General features: G+C 41.4%; 1 protein-coding gene across 1 annotated transcript; it reads right to left on the bottom strand.

Annotated features, from left to right (window-relative positions):
- Positions 1–5,221: 5,221 nt before the first annotated feature.
- rab18a (RAB18A, member RAS oncogene family) lies at positions 5,222–16,875 on the bottom strand. Its single transcript, XM_040018804.1, has 7 exons — positions 16,649–16,875; positions 14,565–14,620; positions 9,618–9,679; positions 9,266–9,338; positions 8,284–8,402; positions 7,803–7,869; positions 5,222–7,126 (listed from the first exon to the last, which is right to left on the bottom strand). Exons 1-7 carry the CDS (start codon positions 16,714–16,716, stop codon positions 6,957–6,959), a joined length of 615 nt encoding a protein of 204 aa, XP_039874738.1. The 5' UTR covers positions 16,717–16,875; the 3' UTR covers positions 5,222–6,956.
- Positions 16,876–19,535: the final 2,660 nt, after the last annotated feature.

Consider the following 19,535-nt stretch of genomic DNA (forward strand, 5'->3'; position numbering starts at 1 on the left):
GCTAAACCCCACACCCCCAGTTGTCAGGTTCAAAAAATTAAGCCAATGCAGAAGTTTCTTAAACCTGCATTCTGTCTGATATGCAACTGTGACTGTGAGAAATCTGCCAGGGAGAGGCAGCCATCTGCCGCCCTGGTTCTGCTGGAGTTGTCTTCCTGTTAAAGGGGAGGGTTTTTTTCCCACTGTCTCCAAAGCGCTTGCTCATAGGGGTTTATATGATTGTTTTCTCTGTATGTATTATTGTAATGTCTACCTTACAATATAAAGCGCTTTGAGGTGACTGTTGTTATGATTTGGCACTATATAAATAAAATAAAATTGAATTAAAAAGAATTAAATGTGCTAGTCAAAAAGCATTTATTGTGAATCAAATTTGTGGAGATTGCTAACGCTTATCAAATGTAACTTCACAATATTTCCATTAAAATGTAAATTTTTTCATAACTGGTAGTTTCTTAATGTTTTGTTTTTTGCAGGGTTTTTTTCTCCTCAGTATAACAAAGCTGCTAAAATGTGGTGTACTCCCCAGGAGGAGTGAACTGGCAGATCTCCACCCAAAGACCTGCTTAATTATGATCGCTATAGCCTTAGGTAACATAAGATCAAACCACGAATTCTGTCAGGCCATTGAACGGACAGACATACCTGTACTTGAACCCGCTAAATGACTCTTGTAAGCTATGTGGTTACAAAACAATTGTCATGTCTCTGTTATTCCATTTAATCTGATTGAAAGGAACTCCTGCAACAAAGTGGATCGCGGAAGACACACAACCAGAATGAAATGAAAGTATTTTGTGTTTGCATGACCTGGCTGCGATTTCCCTGGAGAGAGCTTTATTTGACTAAAGGGTGCTGGTAGGAGGGTGGGAGATGTAGGTTGGCTTTGTGTCTTCAAATTCAATTGTCCACTATACAGTTAAGGAGCCCAGGTTTCCTGTGGCGTGTAGTAATAAACTTAGGCTCAGGTTTCATCCAAGGCGTAAAGGACAGCAAATGGTCAGAAAAAAAACAAAGTGATCTGGACTTCTATATAAGGTTAGGGACGTAAGCTACAAGACGCTGGGAAATCTCGACACAGTGTCAGGAAGTTTCAACCTCAGAAATCTCTCCCTTCTTTCAAGCTAAGCTCTGGCCTGGCGGAAAAACGGCTTCTGTCGACTAACTGTGGATCTTCCAGGACCTTACAGACCTCCTTGCCTCTTCAAAGAGAATGAAATTGGGGTCTTTTAGTCTTGGTGGTTTACAACAAAATTCTCTGGTCTGGCCCCAAAATTAAGATCAGCTTGGAAAAGAAAAATAAGCAGTGAAATTACTACACAGGGACCCAGATTATTTATACAAAATAATGAATTTGTTTCTATACATGCCAATCATCTCACCCAGAAGGGAGTTTATTAATTTTTTTTCTGCAGTGCTGCAGTCAAACATGCGTCCTGTCCATGAAAATGTTTGAGGCATGTGGAAAGCTTACACCCAGTCCATGTTGATACAATGTGATTAGTTTATTATAGAAGCCGATGGCCTGAGTACATGGCTGTTTGCTTCCATGTTGCAGCGGTAGCATCTGGTGGGGCGATCTGACACGGCGGATGATGATGACACGGCTGCGGAATGCGAGACGCAGAGGCAGTGAGTGGCAGGAGATATGCCACACGGGATGGAAGTGACGTGAACATGGGGAATTATGGGTGGGGAGACGATGAATGAAGTTACTCATCCTGCCAGCCTGTCCTCAGCCCTCCCGCTTATTGCCACAGTAACCTGAGGCCGGGATGAAAGCAACCCCAACAGCAAGAGGACTTTTCTTTTCGAGGTTGAAGAGCACCCATCTCCTGCTTTCTTTAGGACTAGTACACATGGTGCTGTGTTTTTGAAAATAACAGGAGTGAGTTACAATACAATCATTTAGGTTCAAATTAGATTGACAGGGTATCAAATATGAGGAAACTCAGTTACAGACCTATTATGAGCTGAACTGACTTACATGCATCCGAGGCCAGAGGTTCACGCCGAACAAAGACCGAGGTCACCTGTTCACCCTGGGCCTGTTCTTATTAGGTTATGTGGAGCCTGATGTTATTATACACATATGCAACAAACATGCTGCTCTTGAGGATGTGGAGGAGCATATGTGTCGACAAAATCTATAGAAATTCTGGTAACAGTATAATACACCCAGGGACTAACGTCGCAATCTCCCTATAATTAAATAGAATTTACTTTATTTGTTTTGTGATAATATTTTATTTGAAATTATGATATAGTTATATTTACAAACAAATACTTAAAAGCAGGTAAGTAGTGTTCACTATGCTGTACATTTTGGAGAGGAGGTCATATTGGGGAGGGGCTTAACCTTAACTATTTCCACATCTTTTACAGAAAAGGTGACACAAATTATCCTGTGAATAATTTGAAGTTTATAATAACCTGGTCATTTCATGGCAAAACCATATTTCATCTTACATTGTAAGTATGCCTTCCATTTCAGGGCATGGGCTGTATTATGGAGTAACTTATGCTTGCCTTTTTACACCTTTATTTAAGATTTTGTTGTAATGGCGGAATTTTATTTAATTACATGGAAACTGTGGCCTTAGTTGTGAACCGTATTGGAGTTTACCATTCAAGTACTTTGCTTAATTCCAACAAGCCCATACGAGGTTCAAGATTTTGTAGAATGTAGGTGGTTGAGGTGGTGGGTGTTCTTTGTGAGGCAAAGGACACAGGAGGTTGCACAGTTCAAGTTCAAGAGATCAGGCCTGAAACTGGATTCTACGGCTGCCTGACAAAAATGTCAAAGGGTCTAAATGTGAACGGGTGCAACAATGTAAACACTAGGTTCCTTTTAATCAAAGTGTTTCCACCTGCAGTGCCAGAGCCATCAGTTCTGGTCATGCAGGTCATTACCTCCCAGTTTTCTGGGACTCAGTGGCTTACCTAAGGGAGGCCTGAGCTCGACTTTGCCCGACTTTAGAGGAAGGAAAAGGAGCAAAGGGGCATTTTCCTCTAACTTACCTCAGAAAGAAAATAGTGAAACAATCTGCAGACCTACGGGCTCCTTTTACCATCAACAAGTGAGGTTAAACCCCTAAGTGCAGAGGACATTGAGCTCTTGTCCAGAAGTTCTGTTAAACTCAGCAAAGGCCTGCTGCACTTTTCAGCCCTATCCCCTACCATATCACAGCTCCTCACTACAATAGTCAGTGCAGGTGGTTGTACTAGAGGATGATCTTTTTCCAATCACCTTCTCACTCTCTTCCTCACTTATATAAGTTAACATGGCAAAACAATCACCTGATAGCAAAATGGCAATAAGCATGACGACGTGAGTGCCGTCTGGGAACCCGACACCTTATGAAACGATGCCCAATGTCTCATAAGGTTTTTACACACGACAGCATGACTGCTCTCCTGAGGAGCTCATCTGAACGCTAACCCATAAGGCCTGCTGCTCTGGCAGGCAGAGGAGGAGCAGGAAGACCAGGTTGTGCTAATGAGAGCCAGATCTGCTCTGTTAGCTTTGTGCCTGGCTGCATGCTCAAACACAGGCAGCAGGACAGAGAGCAGTCCATCAAGCAGTCCCCCCCAGAGCAGCTTTCAGGCTTTCTCAGACAGCAAGGTGTGTCGGGACATGAGGTGTTCTGGGTGTTTTCATGTGACATGTTGGGTGCCAAAGAGTGTTTAATCCTCCTTTCAGTGCTTTTCTGTTTGACCAAGGTTTACCAAAAACTCTTTTCCCCAGGGAAACCACGGTCTTTCATCCACCCCTTCAAGCCATACTGTTGAATCTTCTGCTGCATGAATTGCATTGAAACCACAGACACTGAGGGTGATCAAGTTATTGATGTGGTAATCCAGTCATGTTCCTGCAATGCCAGCACAAAGTTTGACTTTTTTGGCTTTAGGTGGATAAATTTGGAACATCTACCCCAGAGGTGGAACTGTAACAACTAAAGGCTTCTCAGAGGTTAGCATACTGGGTATCGCTAGACCCATTTTATTCAGTCGCAGGTTTGAGTGTGATGAATCTCTGAATTTAGCCTGACACTTAAAGTCATAAAAATACTTGATTTGACTTGATAGAGTTCCACCCCAAATCCAAGCTGCTACACTGCCCTGATATCCCTGTATTCTGAATGTAAGTTGAGCCATTGTCAACACATTAACCTTTTTGCCAAAAAGACAATTTAATTTTTAATCATCACTTTTTTAACATTCAAACACTTTCCAACTCACTTTGGAAAAAGGTGACCTTTTTTCTTTTTTTTTTTTTAACCTTAATTGACGTGAGTCGTGTCTTTTTAGTCAAACACTACGGTGAAATTCAGATATACCATAGTTTTATAGTTAGTCTACTTTTTTGCATGGGCATGCAACTATTCAGTAACTGTTGGAGTGCAGTGTCCATTTAAGTAAAGGCCATTGGTGCTTCAGTAGAACCTTGTCTTCTAGTGCCTCTGGTTATGTGTGGAGTTTGCGTGTTCTAACCTTGTCTTCACAGTAGATCTAATATCTAAGTTGTCCATCTGTCTTTGCCAAGGACAGTTTCACAAAAAACAGATTCTAAATCTCAAAAAGTTCCATTTCCTTCTTTAAATAAAAGGTTCAGGTTCTGATGCATACAGCATTTGAGGTTGGGGTTCGAAAATTACCATCCACTGCACAACTTTGCACAATATGTCACTAAAAGGTAAACCAAACAAACGTATTCTCCAAAATATATAATCTCTCAGCTCCTCGAAGACTGTTTTTTCAGTGTAGGCATGAGGAAACAGTGGTGCTGCAGCTCAGCACATGGTTGGACCACAGGAAGACTTTGGGCTCCGCGTCTCTTTTGTTTGACTGGGACACACAGCTGCCCAGAGTGTGGCAAGAAATGAGGGATATGCTATAAGGGAAGAGTTCTTGGTTTAGCTGCCAACCCTGACCCTTTTATAATGGCTCAGGAATTATTCACATCCCAGTTAAAGCACTGATAGAGTGAATTATGGCTGCGGTGGTGCTTCCTGAGGAGTTCGCCAAAAAGATGATTTAGACAGATCGCACGTCTGGGGTCTGAGGGCTCCTCGGACACTGTTTAAACACCAAGTCTTTATTCTGAAGACACAGGAATGTGACGGGTGCCGGGTGAAAACCCATCACCTAGCAGCCACATTTCTAACATGGCAATGATGACGGGGGCGCGTCAAGTAACACATCAGCAGCAACACATCCATTTATATTCACTTAAAAAAAGAACTTTATTTAGTTTAATACATAGGGCAATTTTTAGTGAAATATGGATACATTCAGCTTTACACAAAGGTTCCCCGACAAAGTCTTAAAATACAACGTTTATAAATGTTTTGACATATTTCAACACAAAAGAGACAGCTATACCAGTTTAATAAGTAAAAGCCTACTTCCTTTTTATTGTAACCATTAAATTTAAATGGTAAATTAGCATTTATTTTCAGCTAAATATAAGTAAGCCTCTAAACGTCATTCACCAGCAGACAAACTGGGGGGAAAAAAAAATGGCACACAGATTTCCCATGCAATTAAAAAAAATAATAAAAATCAATGTGTGATGAGACATGCTCAAATTCATGTCACTTTCACTATCCCTGTTAGGAGATCAAACCCCCAGAAGTACATTTCCTGGAACATATGCCAGCGCTTGAATACTGCAAACATGGTCAGAGGTCAGGGGTACAGTACATTTATGAGTGTTTCTCAGATGCTAACACAGAGATGGGAGAACTGCGAAATCCATTAGCAATGTGGAGCGCACAGCTTTTTCTTTGATTTTTCCAAATTCAGTGGAGACACCCGTATGACTCACTGCCCTCTTTAATATTGAACACTTTTCCTTTGTCTCTGTCCAGTCAAAGGGATCTATATGAAAGACTAGCAGTGGTGGTGATATTACTGATATTATCTGTCTGAGTGAATGAGTGCCAGTAGGTCGCACTCCATTAAAGCAACTTGTTACACACATTAAAAAAAAAAATTTTTTAAAAAGGCGTGCAATTTTAAGAGGTCCCCTCTTCTTCAGCACCCAGTGGAAAGCATGTTGGTGCCAGTCTCTTCGATTTATGCTCTTTTCAAAAAACACAGCACTAGTTTGAAGTCCAAGTCAATAAAAGTCATAAAACACCATTCCAAACACTTGGAAAGAAATGAGGCAGTCATGTGCACAACAGAGTCATTTGATCCAAGCCTTTGACCGAGAGTGCCGAGATAAAATACAAGACGGCTCGGCTTGATAAGCTCCTCCATAAGCAGCATTATAATCTTAGAGCCTGTGCACGGGGAACAGGACAAAGTGCAGGGCAGAAGAAAAGTGACACTAACACTGGAGAAAAGTCGGCCCTGCTTTGATGCAGCTGTGCTTGCTAAGGCGAGGTGCGCCGAGGACAAAAAGCATGCTTGATACGAAAAGAAACCTAGGTCAAATACAAGAGTTTCCACTCTCATTATCATACTTCAGAGATTTAGCCATATGTCTGACAAGCTTTGGCTCACGATTCTGGACTCGCTTTACTGCATCCCTATAACTAAATCACACGAGTATCAAGCGAGAACGGTTAATGTGTTGACCGTGGCACTGCGACTGCACAAAACTGCGACTCAAAACAAAACAGAAAGAGAGAAACACTCAAATTCCATTAACAGGAAAGCTGAGCTGTATTTGCATTTTAGCGCCGCGTTGTCACTAGAAAGTGTGCAAAAGGTCTGTGTGTGTGTGTTTGCGTCTGTCTGCGAGAGAGAAATAAACACTTTCACCTAAGAAGAGAGGAGAAAGTTGGATCTCTAATGCCTTGATGTGTGAGGACGGAGCTCAGGACAGCACACAGCAGGAAGGGAAGCTGTTCTTTTAAAGTGTGTATGCTTGTGTGTGTGTGGATATGCTTGTATTCGAGGGTATTTGTCCCATGTAAATCTTTAAATGTGTGTGTATAGGTAGTCTAGACAAGGGAGCAGTAGCCGCCGCAGGTTCCACCTCCTGCGTCTTCGTCGGTGAGCTGGACTGCTCGGCCGTGGTTCTCGCTCTGCCATAAGCCAGGAGTCTGGATTATCTTCTCCACCAGCTCCTCAAACGCACACTGAACGCCGTCCCTCGTCTTTGCACTCGCCTCTGGGAGGACAGAGAGTGCAGAGGGAAGGAGAGAGGAGGGGAGAAGTGACAGGGACGGGAATGGGGAGGAGGCAGAGATTGGAAAAGGTGGAGAAAAAGAAGACAAAACGCAGAAACAACAACTGTTAATGTCTGCGTCTTGATGTCATCATCTGCTGGCCCCCCCAGCAGGAGCGCAGAGTGGTGGAAAACATCTCAACAGTAACTGTCAGCTCCACGATGCTAATACTGGACCATAGCAGGTTATTATTGGCTCTAGTCAGCACCTGCTGCGTAGCATGATAACATCCAGGAACATTTCAATTGTAATAACCATAGCATAAAGAAATAAATCCTACTATGACAAATCACGAGAAATATCTTTGAGAATTGCTTGGAAAACATGTCAAGAAATCTTTACATATTACCAAATAACACTTTAAGTGCTCAAGATAAAAACTAGGTGTTAACTTTTAAGTTCCCCCTTTTACTGACAAACCTGAAAAATAACAGCAGAGGGGGAAAAAAAGAGAGTGCACTAAAGATGATATATGAAGCCTGCTTTATAAATAGAAGTATGCAAGCATTCCTCGGTGAGTATGATAGTTATTTCAAACTCTGCCTCCCCTGTGAAACAGTCTGGTGTAACTCATGTGCCCGGCAGTTCTTTGTAGAGCGGGGAATCCTCCAGACTTACCTATAAAAAGCATGGAATGTTTTCTTGCAAACTTCAGCCCTTCGGCCCTGTCTAACTCGTGGTTTTCCTAAAACAAAGGAAAGGTAATGGATTATTTGAGGTCTGTCGGGTTGGGCTGTCAGCTACTGTGGTCGTCACGGGCCAGAGAGAGAAAGTGGTTTTCACAGACAAAGATCAGAACGCAATGAATTCATAACAGTACACGTTTTTAACTCCACTTACTGATTCTGGTATCCTGGCAAAGGACCAGCTGCCAGAAAATATGAAAGTGCTACTATCGTTTAGCTTAGCAATCCATCAGCTGGTCGAGGGCTCACTTTGTAAAACACACTTATTTTTGGGGCAATCCATCTCCCTGTTCTGTGTGTGTATCACATATATATCTAAAGAGCATAAACCAAGGGAAGACTGCACTGAAGCTAAATATTAAAAATGTCACGCGCACCCTTAACATCACAATTTTATAGACAAACACACTGACCTTATCAATTTTGTTCCCTACAAGCATTTTAACAAGGTCATTCCTTGTACAGTATGTCTCCAGCTCACTCAGCCAGTTGTCGAGCTTTGTAAAGGTTTCCCGTCTCGTGACGTCGTACACTGTGACACACAGAATGAACAGGACATGCTCAGAATGCAGGAAAATATTCATTCATGAGAAAAAAATATTTTAAGTGCAGAATGAGTGAGTGGATTTTCTGGATGCGCGATTGAGAGAACTGCAATAATTATGCAAAAGTAGTTATGGTGTGTAAGGCAATAGGAACATCTGACACACTAAAATTAATCTGACAGGTGTAAGAAGTCCTTGACTGCGGAACCTTTTCGACTGGTTTATCATTGAAAATCACAGAGCAAATGAAACTTTGCTGACAATAACACTTTGTAATTTCCACTTCGGTAATAATAATATTAATAATAATACTAATAATAATCCTCATTATCATCTAACAAAAAAGTTAAAATAAATACCGCAATAAAATAAAGGAACATCAACTTAAACACGTGGCTGGTTTATTTGAAAAAACAAAAACAAAAGAAAAACGGGGGGGGGGGGGTCAAAATCCCACTGATACAACGAGGCGCCTTCTGTTACTTTACATCATTAGTGTGGTCAAAAACCATGAACTGTAGAGGAAGTCTGCTTTAGAGGTTTAACTTTCCGTAGTGTGTGTGTGTGTGTGTGTGTGTGTGTGTGTGTGTGTGTGTGTGTGTGTGTGTATACATGCTGCACATGCATGACCTTATGAAGACTCTGATTTAAGAGTATAAACTAACTTCCAGAAAGAGGCAGGCGTATGTGTGTGAGTCACAGGATGAAAAGCCATCACTCACTTTACAACAGGGGCATGACTGTAAAGTCAAAGGCCGCACACATGTGCGCTTGCACACACACACACACACACACACACACACGCACGTACAGGTGTTTGAGCAATGACGGTGCTAATAGCTTTGCTTACCCAGGATGACTCCCTGGGCACCGCGGTAGTAACTGGGCGTCAGGGTTCGGAAGCGCTCCTGTCCCGCGGTGTCCTGCAAAACGCACACTACTGCTCACACTTGCAAGGAAAAAACCAGTGGCTACAAACCAGGGCAGACAAACACGAACAACACAGACACACTCCTTGGTATCAAGGGGTGGAAATAGTGTTACATAAGCGCCATCTTCTGGTTACTTGAGAGAAGAGCCGGTCTAGACCTGAGCTGGAGCTGTTTCATAGTTAATTTTTCTGCTCTGACAAACAAGAGCTGCATGTTTGTTTAACCGAGTGATACTAAAGCACTGGAATAATGATAGAGTCTGTAACATACCCATATTGCCAGCTTTGCCTTGTTGCCATCCACAGAAATGGTCTTCACTTTGAAGTCAACGCCTAGACAATGAAAAAAAAAGAAAACAGAAAAAAAAGAAAGGGGCAGTTAATCACCGAAACCCACATGATTACCTCATCCTGCTTCAGGCCCAATATGATGACTCCTACAGGTTTGTTCAATTACTGCCAACAATATCATATCATGGTGACAGACCATAATTATTGAAGATGAATTGTCAAAACACAATGTCTATGAACTTGTGTTAACCTCTGGTTATTCAGACTGGCATTACGCCCGTCCCGTGTCCTGCACTTAAATTACAGTGTGACCGTGCATTCACATACACGACGAAAGGACAGTGCGGTTTAACGTCCTGAACGAAAACCAACGAAAAAAAATGAAAGGCCGGCACCTGTAAAATGGCTCAGTGAGCAATGACTCAGTCTTAAGAATCCCTGCCAGGTCCCAGAGGAGCAGACGTGAAAATAACAATGTTGCCCCCCCCCCCCAACAAGTAAATCTCCTCTATTGCCTCTTTGCAGTGTCTCGGCGAGCGGAGTGTGCGGCGTCTGGATGACATATCGGCCGTGTTTTAGCATCCACTGACAGATTTACCAGGGCAATGTACACTTGTGATGGGCTTGTTTTTACATCTGGGACTGAGGAGGGGAGTTCAGCTGGGAGCCAAAACAGAAGAGAGATCGAGCAGGAGAAAGGGGACATGAAGACAGGCTGATATATGGCACCGCACTCACACACAAATACACAGTCTGTTCACAAAGCCCATCACAACAACTAGCTCTTCCTCTGGTCCAGTAGGGTTGCTCAGATACTGCTACCAGGCGCATGTGGAGACGGGTTTACACTAAACATTTCCCTGAACCTGGACCAGTCTCTTCTGCTCTAATTCACTACATATACAGACGGGCCTTGCCCAGGGAACGCACAGTAATGCATCTGTTTGCAATATCACAACACAACAAGATGCTACTAGTGCTACAGGTCAAGGCTGGGCTGCTCTCTACAGGCCCTTCTCTCTACGATATAAATACACCAAAGGCAGCGCAGCACAACCCACTAGTTCGACACAGAGAGAGTGGTGGTGGGGAATGACACATCATTGTTAGCCTGTATTCTCTTTTGTCTGTAACCTTTGGCAACGATGGCACCGAGAAGAAACAAGGTGCTTTAATTAAGCCACCAGTAAGAGTATCATAAATGCAAAGCTGCTAATGTGCCTGCTGATCATCGTTGCAAAAGATCATTTAACACTCTGTGTGCTAGTGTGATGATGTGTCGAGACAGCCTTTGGCAATGGGAGAAATCCATCCTCGGGGTGGTGAGATGAAGAAAATACTTTAACTGAGACTGAATGATACCAGATTTAAAAAAAACTGAATCTCAAGTCAAAGCACAGAACTGACTCCAATAAAGACATCTGTTTGGCAGAGAATCCCAGCTGGCCAAGTAAAACAGTAGCGGCCCGTGCCTTGACCTTGACAAAACAAAGTATTTTCTCCGTTCCAACCCCTCTTGGGATCTGTGCTTTTCGGCCGTTTTAACAAAGACAGCATTGTGAGCTACAAGCGATTCACAAAACCACATTAGTTTGGTTTGAAAAACTAAAAAGAAAAAAAAGAAAAGAAAAGAAAGTAGAATTCTTCATCCAAATTCTCTCCAAAATATTTTAAATCTGGAGCTCAGGGATGCTTTTGTCAAAATAAAATAATTAAGGTAGCTGCAGCTTTAATAGCTTATGAAAGTATAGTCTGTGTGTCCTCGATCCGTCAACTGATTTATTCAATTAAAAAAAAAAAAAAAGGCTGATATTATTTGCAGATACAGTTTGGGGTTGCCACTACTTCTAAAAACCTTTACCAGATAAGATGGATAGTTTGGTCTGCCACAGATTGTTTTTTTTTCTCCACACAGCATTAACTTTAAAATAAATCTGAAAGCTTTGTGGCTGTGTCAGTGTGTGGGATTGTGGTGACTTTAGTTTTAGCTCACCAAGTGCTGCAGAATCTCCTAAACGTCCACATTTCTGCCTAGCGACCCTAGCTTGACTTAAAAAGGAAAAAGAAGAAAAAAGCTAAACTTTAACGTCTCTTTTACAGTTATCTGCAGTAGGTACTGGGGGTTTAGCAAACACATGCAGCCAGTATGCTGACTGAGCCTGGAACAGATAACATAAAAAGTCCGTCAACTTGTGGCTGCGTTGCTCCAGACCATGTACAGTATCTGTCAGCAGCCTCAGCCAGGCCTGCACACTACAGGCTGGGAAACAGAGTGAAGGACAGTACATTTAGCTGAGCATGGTTGTCACTTTAGTCTACTGCAGTTGTTTAAAGTTGTTAAAAACTCCAACTTTGCGTGGGTGTGTCACAGCACAAATATTCTGGCAGGCATCACTAACATCCTTACATCACTGAGGTCCTGATAAGTGGTGGTGTTTGCAAATAGTGCTGAGCAACAGGATTGAAAAAAAACCTGTAACCTCATTGTTACTACAGCTAATTTAAGACCTTTCTGATATTCCTAATCAAAATTGAATACCACGATCTATGAAAAGATCAAATGCATGCGTCAACTGAGGGTGTATTCAACTTATGTGTTGTGGTGAGCTAGAGTTTAATGCTGTACACACAACGGCAGAAGTTCACGTCATGTATGACCACAACTGGCTTTCGCATTGGGACAGCGGGCATCTGGTCTGGTGGTCCTCCCTCAGCATATTTGGTCTTTTGGACACCAACTGTATCCATTTATGGAGAAAATATCCTCATGTAAAGCCTAAAACCAGGCACCAGTTGAATGATTCAGTATGTACTAGAAAATAGTGCAGCAAGTCATTCTGTAGAGTTTCCAAATCATCCATTTCAACGTTTCTAATTAAAAATCATTACTACAGATATACAGCATAATTGTCTCTTCTGCCCTCTCATGTTTCGCTGGTCTAAGAGTCTGAGTGCACAAACATCAAATATCAGACAGTTCTATCTGGTATCACGCTGCTTTTGTGTGTTTAATCAGCTTAAATGGCCATATTGCAACTGTTTATGACAAATTCATTTATTTTAATGTAGAAAACGTTGTTCTAGAGCCCGACTGACATCCATCACTTCTCTTCCGTTTATCCAATTTTAGGGTTGCGAGGGGGTTGAAGCCTATCCAAGCTGTCATAGGGCGAGAGACAGGATACACCCTGGCAATCTGTCCAGGGTGTATCCTGTCTCTCGCCCTATATTATTCTGTGTAAATAATCATTCTGTACATACGATAATTTTTAATCCTACAACTGTTTATAACTTGCATAGTTCACATTTCTGTATAGCTGTATATCTCCGATTTCTGTATAGTTTTTCATATTTATATCCTGTTCATAGCCTGTACTCACTACAGCCTGTACATACGTATAGTATAGAATATTCATAACATACTTCATACCGTGTACATTGTAACATACCATAATAGACCCATTTCTGTAATATACTTACATATCTATATTATTGCTAATATATATTGTAATATATCTATATCACGGCTAAAGCACTTCTGGATGGATGCAAACTGCATTTCGTTGCCCTGTACCTGTGCATGTGCAATGACAATAAAGTTGAATTCTATTCTAATTCTATTCTATATTGCCAGTCTATTACAGGTCTAACACAGAGAGACCGTTCCCACTCACCTTCACACCTATGGGCAATTTAGTTACCAACTAACCTAATCCCACCAACTGCATGTCTGTGGAATTTGGGAGGAAGCCAGAGTACCTGAAGAGAACCCACACAGACACAAGGAGAACATGCAAACTCTAAGTCTCAAACAACAAGTCTTTAGAAACTACAAACAACTACCAGCCTGAATTACAGACACGGACAGCTGGAGTACGACTGGCTGAGTAGTCATTCCTGTTACACTTCTTGACGTCTGCTCCCTGGTTGCATGTGTAGTTGATGCGCTGTAATGTAAATTCTCTGAGGACAAGTCCACGTGGTCAAAAAAAACAAACAAAAAAAAAAAAACTGGCAGACATGTGGACGTCTGCACAGACCCTCACACTAACTGACTGACGACAGAGGTATTAGGCATAGACAACACTCTAAGCACAGCATAAATGAATAATCCACAACCTGCTGTGACATTAAAACAAGTTCTTTTTTAACCTGCACTATCATACTGTTCGAATAAGGACACATAAATAATTAACAGACAAACAAAACAAAACTCTTTTGTATGCCTGAAGAAATTCAAGAAATGTCTCAAGTCACAACAATATTCATATTGATCTTAAAGTCCTATACTGGTCGGGCTCTATGCTGGCAGCAACCTGCTGCTTCATCAAACTTTTTGAAAATCTACTCCTCCTTTTCCTTCCTGGCTCCACCGTGGTTATACAGCTGCCTGCAGGAGCTGTGCTGCTGCTGACTGAGATCACAACAAGTGTTGCATGTGAACATTAACCACTAAAGATTCAGTGCTGATATAAACTCATAGTCATATTTGATAGTATTTTGATAGATAAAAGCAATTTTTTTAATTCCTCCTTTTCTTTCATGTTCATCTTGTGGAGGACAAATGCATGTGTTGTTCTATGCAGCATAGACCAAAAGCACCCCTATTTTAGTCTCTACTCCTGACACTGGTTGAATGCTAAAGTGTTAGCATACTCATATGTAATGTGAACATCATTACTAACCCATGAGACAACAGGTTTAAATGAGCTCATGCTGTTTGTGCCTCAGATGAATCGATGCATTGCTTATTATTACTCAAATTCAAGATCCTTGTCTTTGTGACTGTTTACTACTCTACGTCTGTGTCTTATTTAATCTCTGCTGCTGCTGCTGATGATGATCCTGTACTTGCCAGCACATTCTGATCTACAAAGCCACATTTTTTCCATTTTACCCTTTAACAGACCTCACATGTTCAACTCACCTATTGTTGCTGATTGTTCCGGGTCGAATGTGTCTTCTGTAAATCTTAGTAGGAGGCTGTTGACAAGAAGATGGAAATAAGAAGATTAGACCTCATCATGACTCACACGTGTGTTTTTTAGTAATTGTATTCTCCTCTCTTGAGGATGCTTTTGAGCTGAAGTCAGGTTTCCAGTTGCCCTGACTCCTGCGGCAGGAGACAGTCTCTTTCTCTATCTCCTTCTATTGATCACTCTGTCCTTCACTTGCAAGCAAGAGGTGATGTCAAGCTCCAGATGACATCACCACTAGATTGCAGTCAGGAGGACAGGGTTCGTTTCTTAACCATGACTAATCGAGTGCAAAGGCCTTAACAGCCCCGCTGACGATGGCAATATGCTCACTCCTCTCCCTTGACCCAGACATAATTCTCGTACTTTTTCCTCACGGGCCATCAGAAGAGATGCTGAAGCAGTAAGTGTTTATTGTTTGAGGGCCATATGGCTGATGAACTCATGCAGGGAAACAGCCAAGTTAGAAATGTATTCTGTACAGGTCAGGAAACATGAAACACATACATTCCCTGCCAAGCATTCAAATCTGTCATGATTTAAGGGCCTTCAGATTGCAGGGAAACAAAATAAATATCTGTAAACTATTCAAAAATAAGTGTACCTATTTGATATTACCAAAGCTGGCTATGGATGATTCAAATTAGGACATTTGAAACTAATCATGGTCTGATTTTGTTTATTGTATTAAGCGAAATCCTATTTAATAATAATACTAAATTGCTTTCTGGAAACAATGCATCACGGCCTGGATGATGCCGCGGCAGACAGCATGCAGTACAGCCGTCTAGATATTCTTCTGTTTTCTGGAAATATAAGCAAACACAGATCTGTGTTATGGTGTCGGCATAAAGCCAGTCCTTCCTCTGGGCAGAGCTTATACAGACCAACCATTAAAAGATGCCAACTAGCAGTACAAGCCCTGTTAAAAAAAAAAACAAAAAAAACAAAAAAAGGGAACTCTTTAGTATAAGTAGACACATGTTGCACATCAATGAACTGACCCAGGAAATTGGAAAAATTTCAGCTAATAGCGGACACAGTACTGGGCGTTAAAATATCAGCTGCAAAGAAAATAAATTACTGCAAACTTTTTATTAATTATCATCTCTGCTTTCTGGTTTAATACCTAGCTGATTTTAACTTTAACACTCTGTCCTTGTTGATGCTGAAGTTCCAAGTCTTATTATTGCCTCTCTTTGGTCTATTTTCAATAGATGGGTGTACTTTTGGTCAAGAACTTGTTTAAAGTCTTACAATGGCATAATTTTCTCGGAATGTTCTATGGCTATGGAAGGCACGCTTGTAGTCAACACCATAGTCTACAATGTGATGGTTGATGGCTCAGGAAGGCTATCAGAATTCCTCCAGCAGCCGGGACCACTGTTATGGAGACCTGCAAACCTGGATCATGATCTCTTTTGGCAGGGACACACGCTATAAACTTCCATGCTGATGTGGGTAAAAAGCATTTTACCCTGCGTGGAATATTATCAGGTTGATTTGTGGTTGTTAATAAGGACTCTGATTACCACATGACGACAAGAGCAAGTGTATCGTTTACATGTTTTGAAGTCCCATCTGGAGAAGGGGTACGCTTACTTGAGCGTGACCGGTTCGGATCGATCCTTCTGCTGGGTTCTTAATGACGGAGATGCTAGCAGTACAAGTAAATGGACTTAAAAGAGTGTCAGCTTCTCGTTTAGCCATCAAATTAGTGTGAACAAAAACAGCCTGTTTCTAGCAATTATGTCAGACGTGCACATAGTTGATGTCACGTACAGAGCTTCTGGCATCTGACTAATGCGTTAGCTAAACAGTGTGCACACTGTAAGCATTTCTTGTACATGTTGTACCAAGACAGTCTGACCTCTGTTAGAATAAAGAACAGGACAAACCAGCACTGAACCGTCTACATCGTTTTAAAAACTAAATTCTCTTTATCCACACATTTGGTTACCTGCTACATCCCTGCTAGCGCTGGCTAACGTTAGCAGGGAGCCACGACATCACTTTGTTGATCACTTGGTCTTACCTGGACTTCCCAACGCCGCTTTCTCCTATTATCAGTATCTTCAGCGTGGTAAGCACGTCGTCTTCCATTCTTCCTTCACTGTATGCTGTGTTACTCTCAGTAAATCTCTAAAACAGACTTGTTAAAGTGAAGCTGACTAACTTGCGTCCCTGTTTACAGCTCACAGCACAGATAATAATATGACAGCCCTTTGGTGAGACGTCTCACTCCAACCATTTCCGGTATGACTTGTCACTACTTCCGCTGGAGATCTTACAGGATATCTTGGGAGAAGATTATGTAAGACAAAGGACGCAGTGTTGCAACATGTCGACGTCATGTGTTCGTGTCATTTTAATAGTACTGTATATTTGCTACTGGACTCTTTAAACGGGGATTTTTCACACTCCGATACATTTGTTACTAATGTAATTTCAAAGTCAACCATTTGAAATTCTTATGTCACTGACAGTCACAGTGAATTGATTATGACTGGCAATTTTGACATTTTGAAAATGGCTCATTTGTTTACATGAGGTATTTATGCGTGTCACCGAATTCTACTTCTTGCACTCTGTGTACCAAAAAAGTATTGGTTTATATATGAAAAATATAGGCTCCTATGAATTTTCCACTCATGTTCACCAGTACCACTGAACATGATCTTATTAATGTTTTTAAATGAATTTACCCTGCAAATCTAATCCTATTCTAAAGACAGGGAAGGTTTTTGGTCAGTATTTACACATGTAACTGTACAAAACATTATATGTTGTTTTCAAAGGCTACATCTTTGGTCCTCTTATGGTCAGGTCCATAACTAGCTCGATAATGGCAAAAGGTAATTACACCTATGTAGAATACCAAATACAATTTTATTTTGTCTTTAGTCAAAACAGTCAACTATACTTCATCAGCCTTTTTTTAACCTCCTAGGACCTGGCGTCCACATATGTGGAAATCACATTTTGGGTTGTATAGACCAAAATGCTAAATTTTGCTCTACAAGGATCTGATATCCACTTATGAGGGCGTTATACTGCCACTGTTCTATCGAAATTTAAAGTGAATCCTCATATGTGGATCTCATTTTTCTCAGAAACAAAAATAAGGTAATAAAAAAAAAAATCACGCAATTCTTTGTTTTTACATTCATCAGTTCCTAATCAGCCCAAATAGCAACTTTGCTATTTACATACATACTTACAAATCATCATCATATCTGAGGATACACCATTTACCAATCAGCTCTGGACTTTCCTACTGGATTTCTTTTTCTGGATTCCCCCCACTGCCTGTCTGTGATACAGCTGTTTCTATCTTCTGGCCAAAAGTGAAACACTTGGTGTTGCAGCACTTGCAGTTAAACTGCACATGCAGCTTACATCACAAACCATCAGTTCTCCTGGAGCTCCAGTAATGACCTGGTGAATTGTCATGGTTCCAGGAACAGCTGGTATCTGCTTTGGCATTTTCTTCATAGCTTCCTCAACATCTTCACTTTTCACAAAGAACAGTTTCACACTTGAGTTTGTTTCAGAAAAGGCCCTGAATAACTCTTCTGCATCTGGGATGTCATGCCCCTTTGCTACCATCATGTCAGCTGCTCTTTTTAAGGCTCCCCCGACACCATCTGGTGCTCCTTTTCCATGACGAGCCTCGAAAAAATTCCAAGAGCCAGCCTTGAATCCTCTTCTGTCCAGTTCTGTAGTGAAAAGGTAGAAGTTTCTTGGTTGTTTGTATCGCGTACAGGCTCCGTCGCTTAAAAGGTGCAGCACAGACACTTGTGGATGTTGGCCTTGAAGGTAATCTAGCACAGGATTTAGGTGCTGCCATATTGCTGGAGGGCCTTTATGTCTACTGGGGGAGATGGTGCTAAAGCACACAGGCTCTGAGAGTCCACCAACATACAACACACAAGTATGAAGGATGGCCTGCTGATGTGAAGCCCCAAAGTGGACTGCCTGAACTTGAGAACTGTATTTACAGCTGTAGTTTTCTGAGAAGTCAACATGTATCAAAGTCTCCTCCCCTGACATGCTGTTCTTCAGCTCACGGCAGAAGGCATACTGCTGCTTGATATTAAAGTGATGCATTTTAAATTTCTTTACAAAGCTCTGGAAGAGCTCAATGATGTCCTCTTGTGTGCCCTCCACAGATTTCTTGACTGTCACCTTGACAGTTGCCTCCATCCTCTCACGCTCACTCTGCAGGCTTCTCTCCCTTCTTTCAGGATCAGCTTTAAGGCGTTCCCGATACTTCCTTTGCCTTTCTGCTGTTGTTGTTGGTGCCATCTTACTCGCATCCTTAACATGGCACATAAATCACATTCAGCATGCATGCAGTATAAGAATGTTGATTGAATATAATAATAATTAATTTAAATAATTGGATAACTTAACAACCAAAGTATTAAAATCTCAACCCCGTTACAATCAAAAACATAACAGGGTTGAGTGTGACTGGGTTGAGATTTTTGCACAAACTGGCCGCTGCTTAATGTAGTGAATACCAGACAGAGAACACATGGCATGCATGGAATTCAAAATCACCATATATTCATGAACTAACAAAAAACTTTTTCATAAGTAATAGTTTTCTATCTTTTTTTCATGTTACGGTGTTGAGTCATTGAGGTTGACGACCACAATATCACAAGATAAATGACTAAAATAAAGGAAAAGAATGGAGCAACTTGCCTGTCTCTGTGGTCCTGTTGTCCAAAAGACTTCAGTGATGTCACTTCCTGATGTATACAGAATTCTGGATAACACCATTGTATTTACGGGGGTGCGATCATTCATGTAACGGGGTTGAAGGGTTAGTCAGGTAAAGCTGTTTAAATAGAAAGTTTGGTGACCCAATAGATGAAATACACCATAAGAGGTGAGAGGGACTCAAATTGTGC

This window comes from Simochromis diagramma, unplaced genomic scaffold (genome assembly GCF_900408965.1).
Source record: "Simochromis diagramma unplaced genomic scaffold, fSimDia1.1 OVJJ01000717.1, whole genome shotgun sequence".
In the NCBI taxonomy this organism is placed as follows: domain Eukaryota; kingdom Metazoa; phylum Chordata; class Actinopteri; order Cichliformes; family Cichlidae; genus Simochromis; species Simochromis diagramma.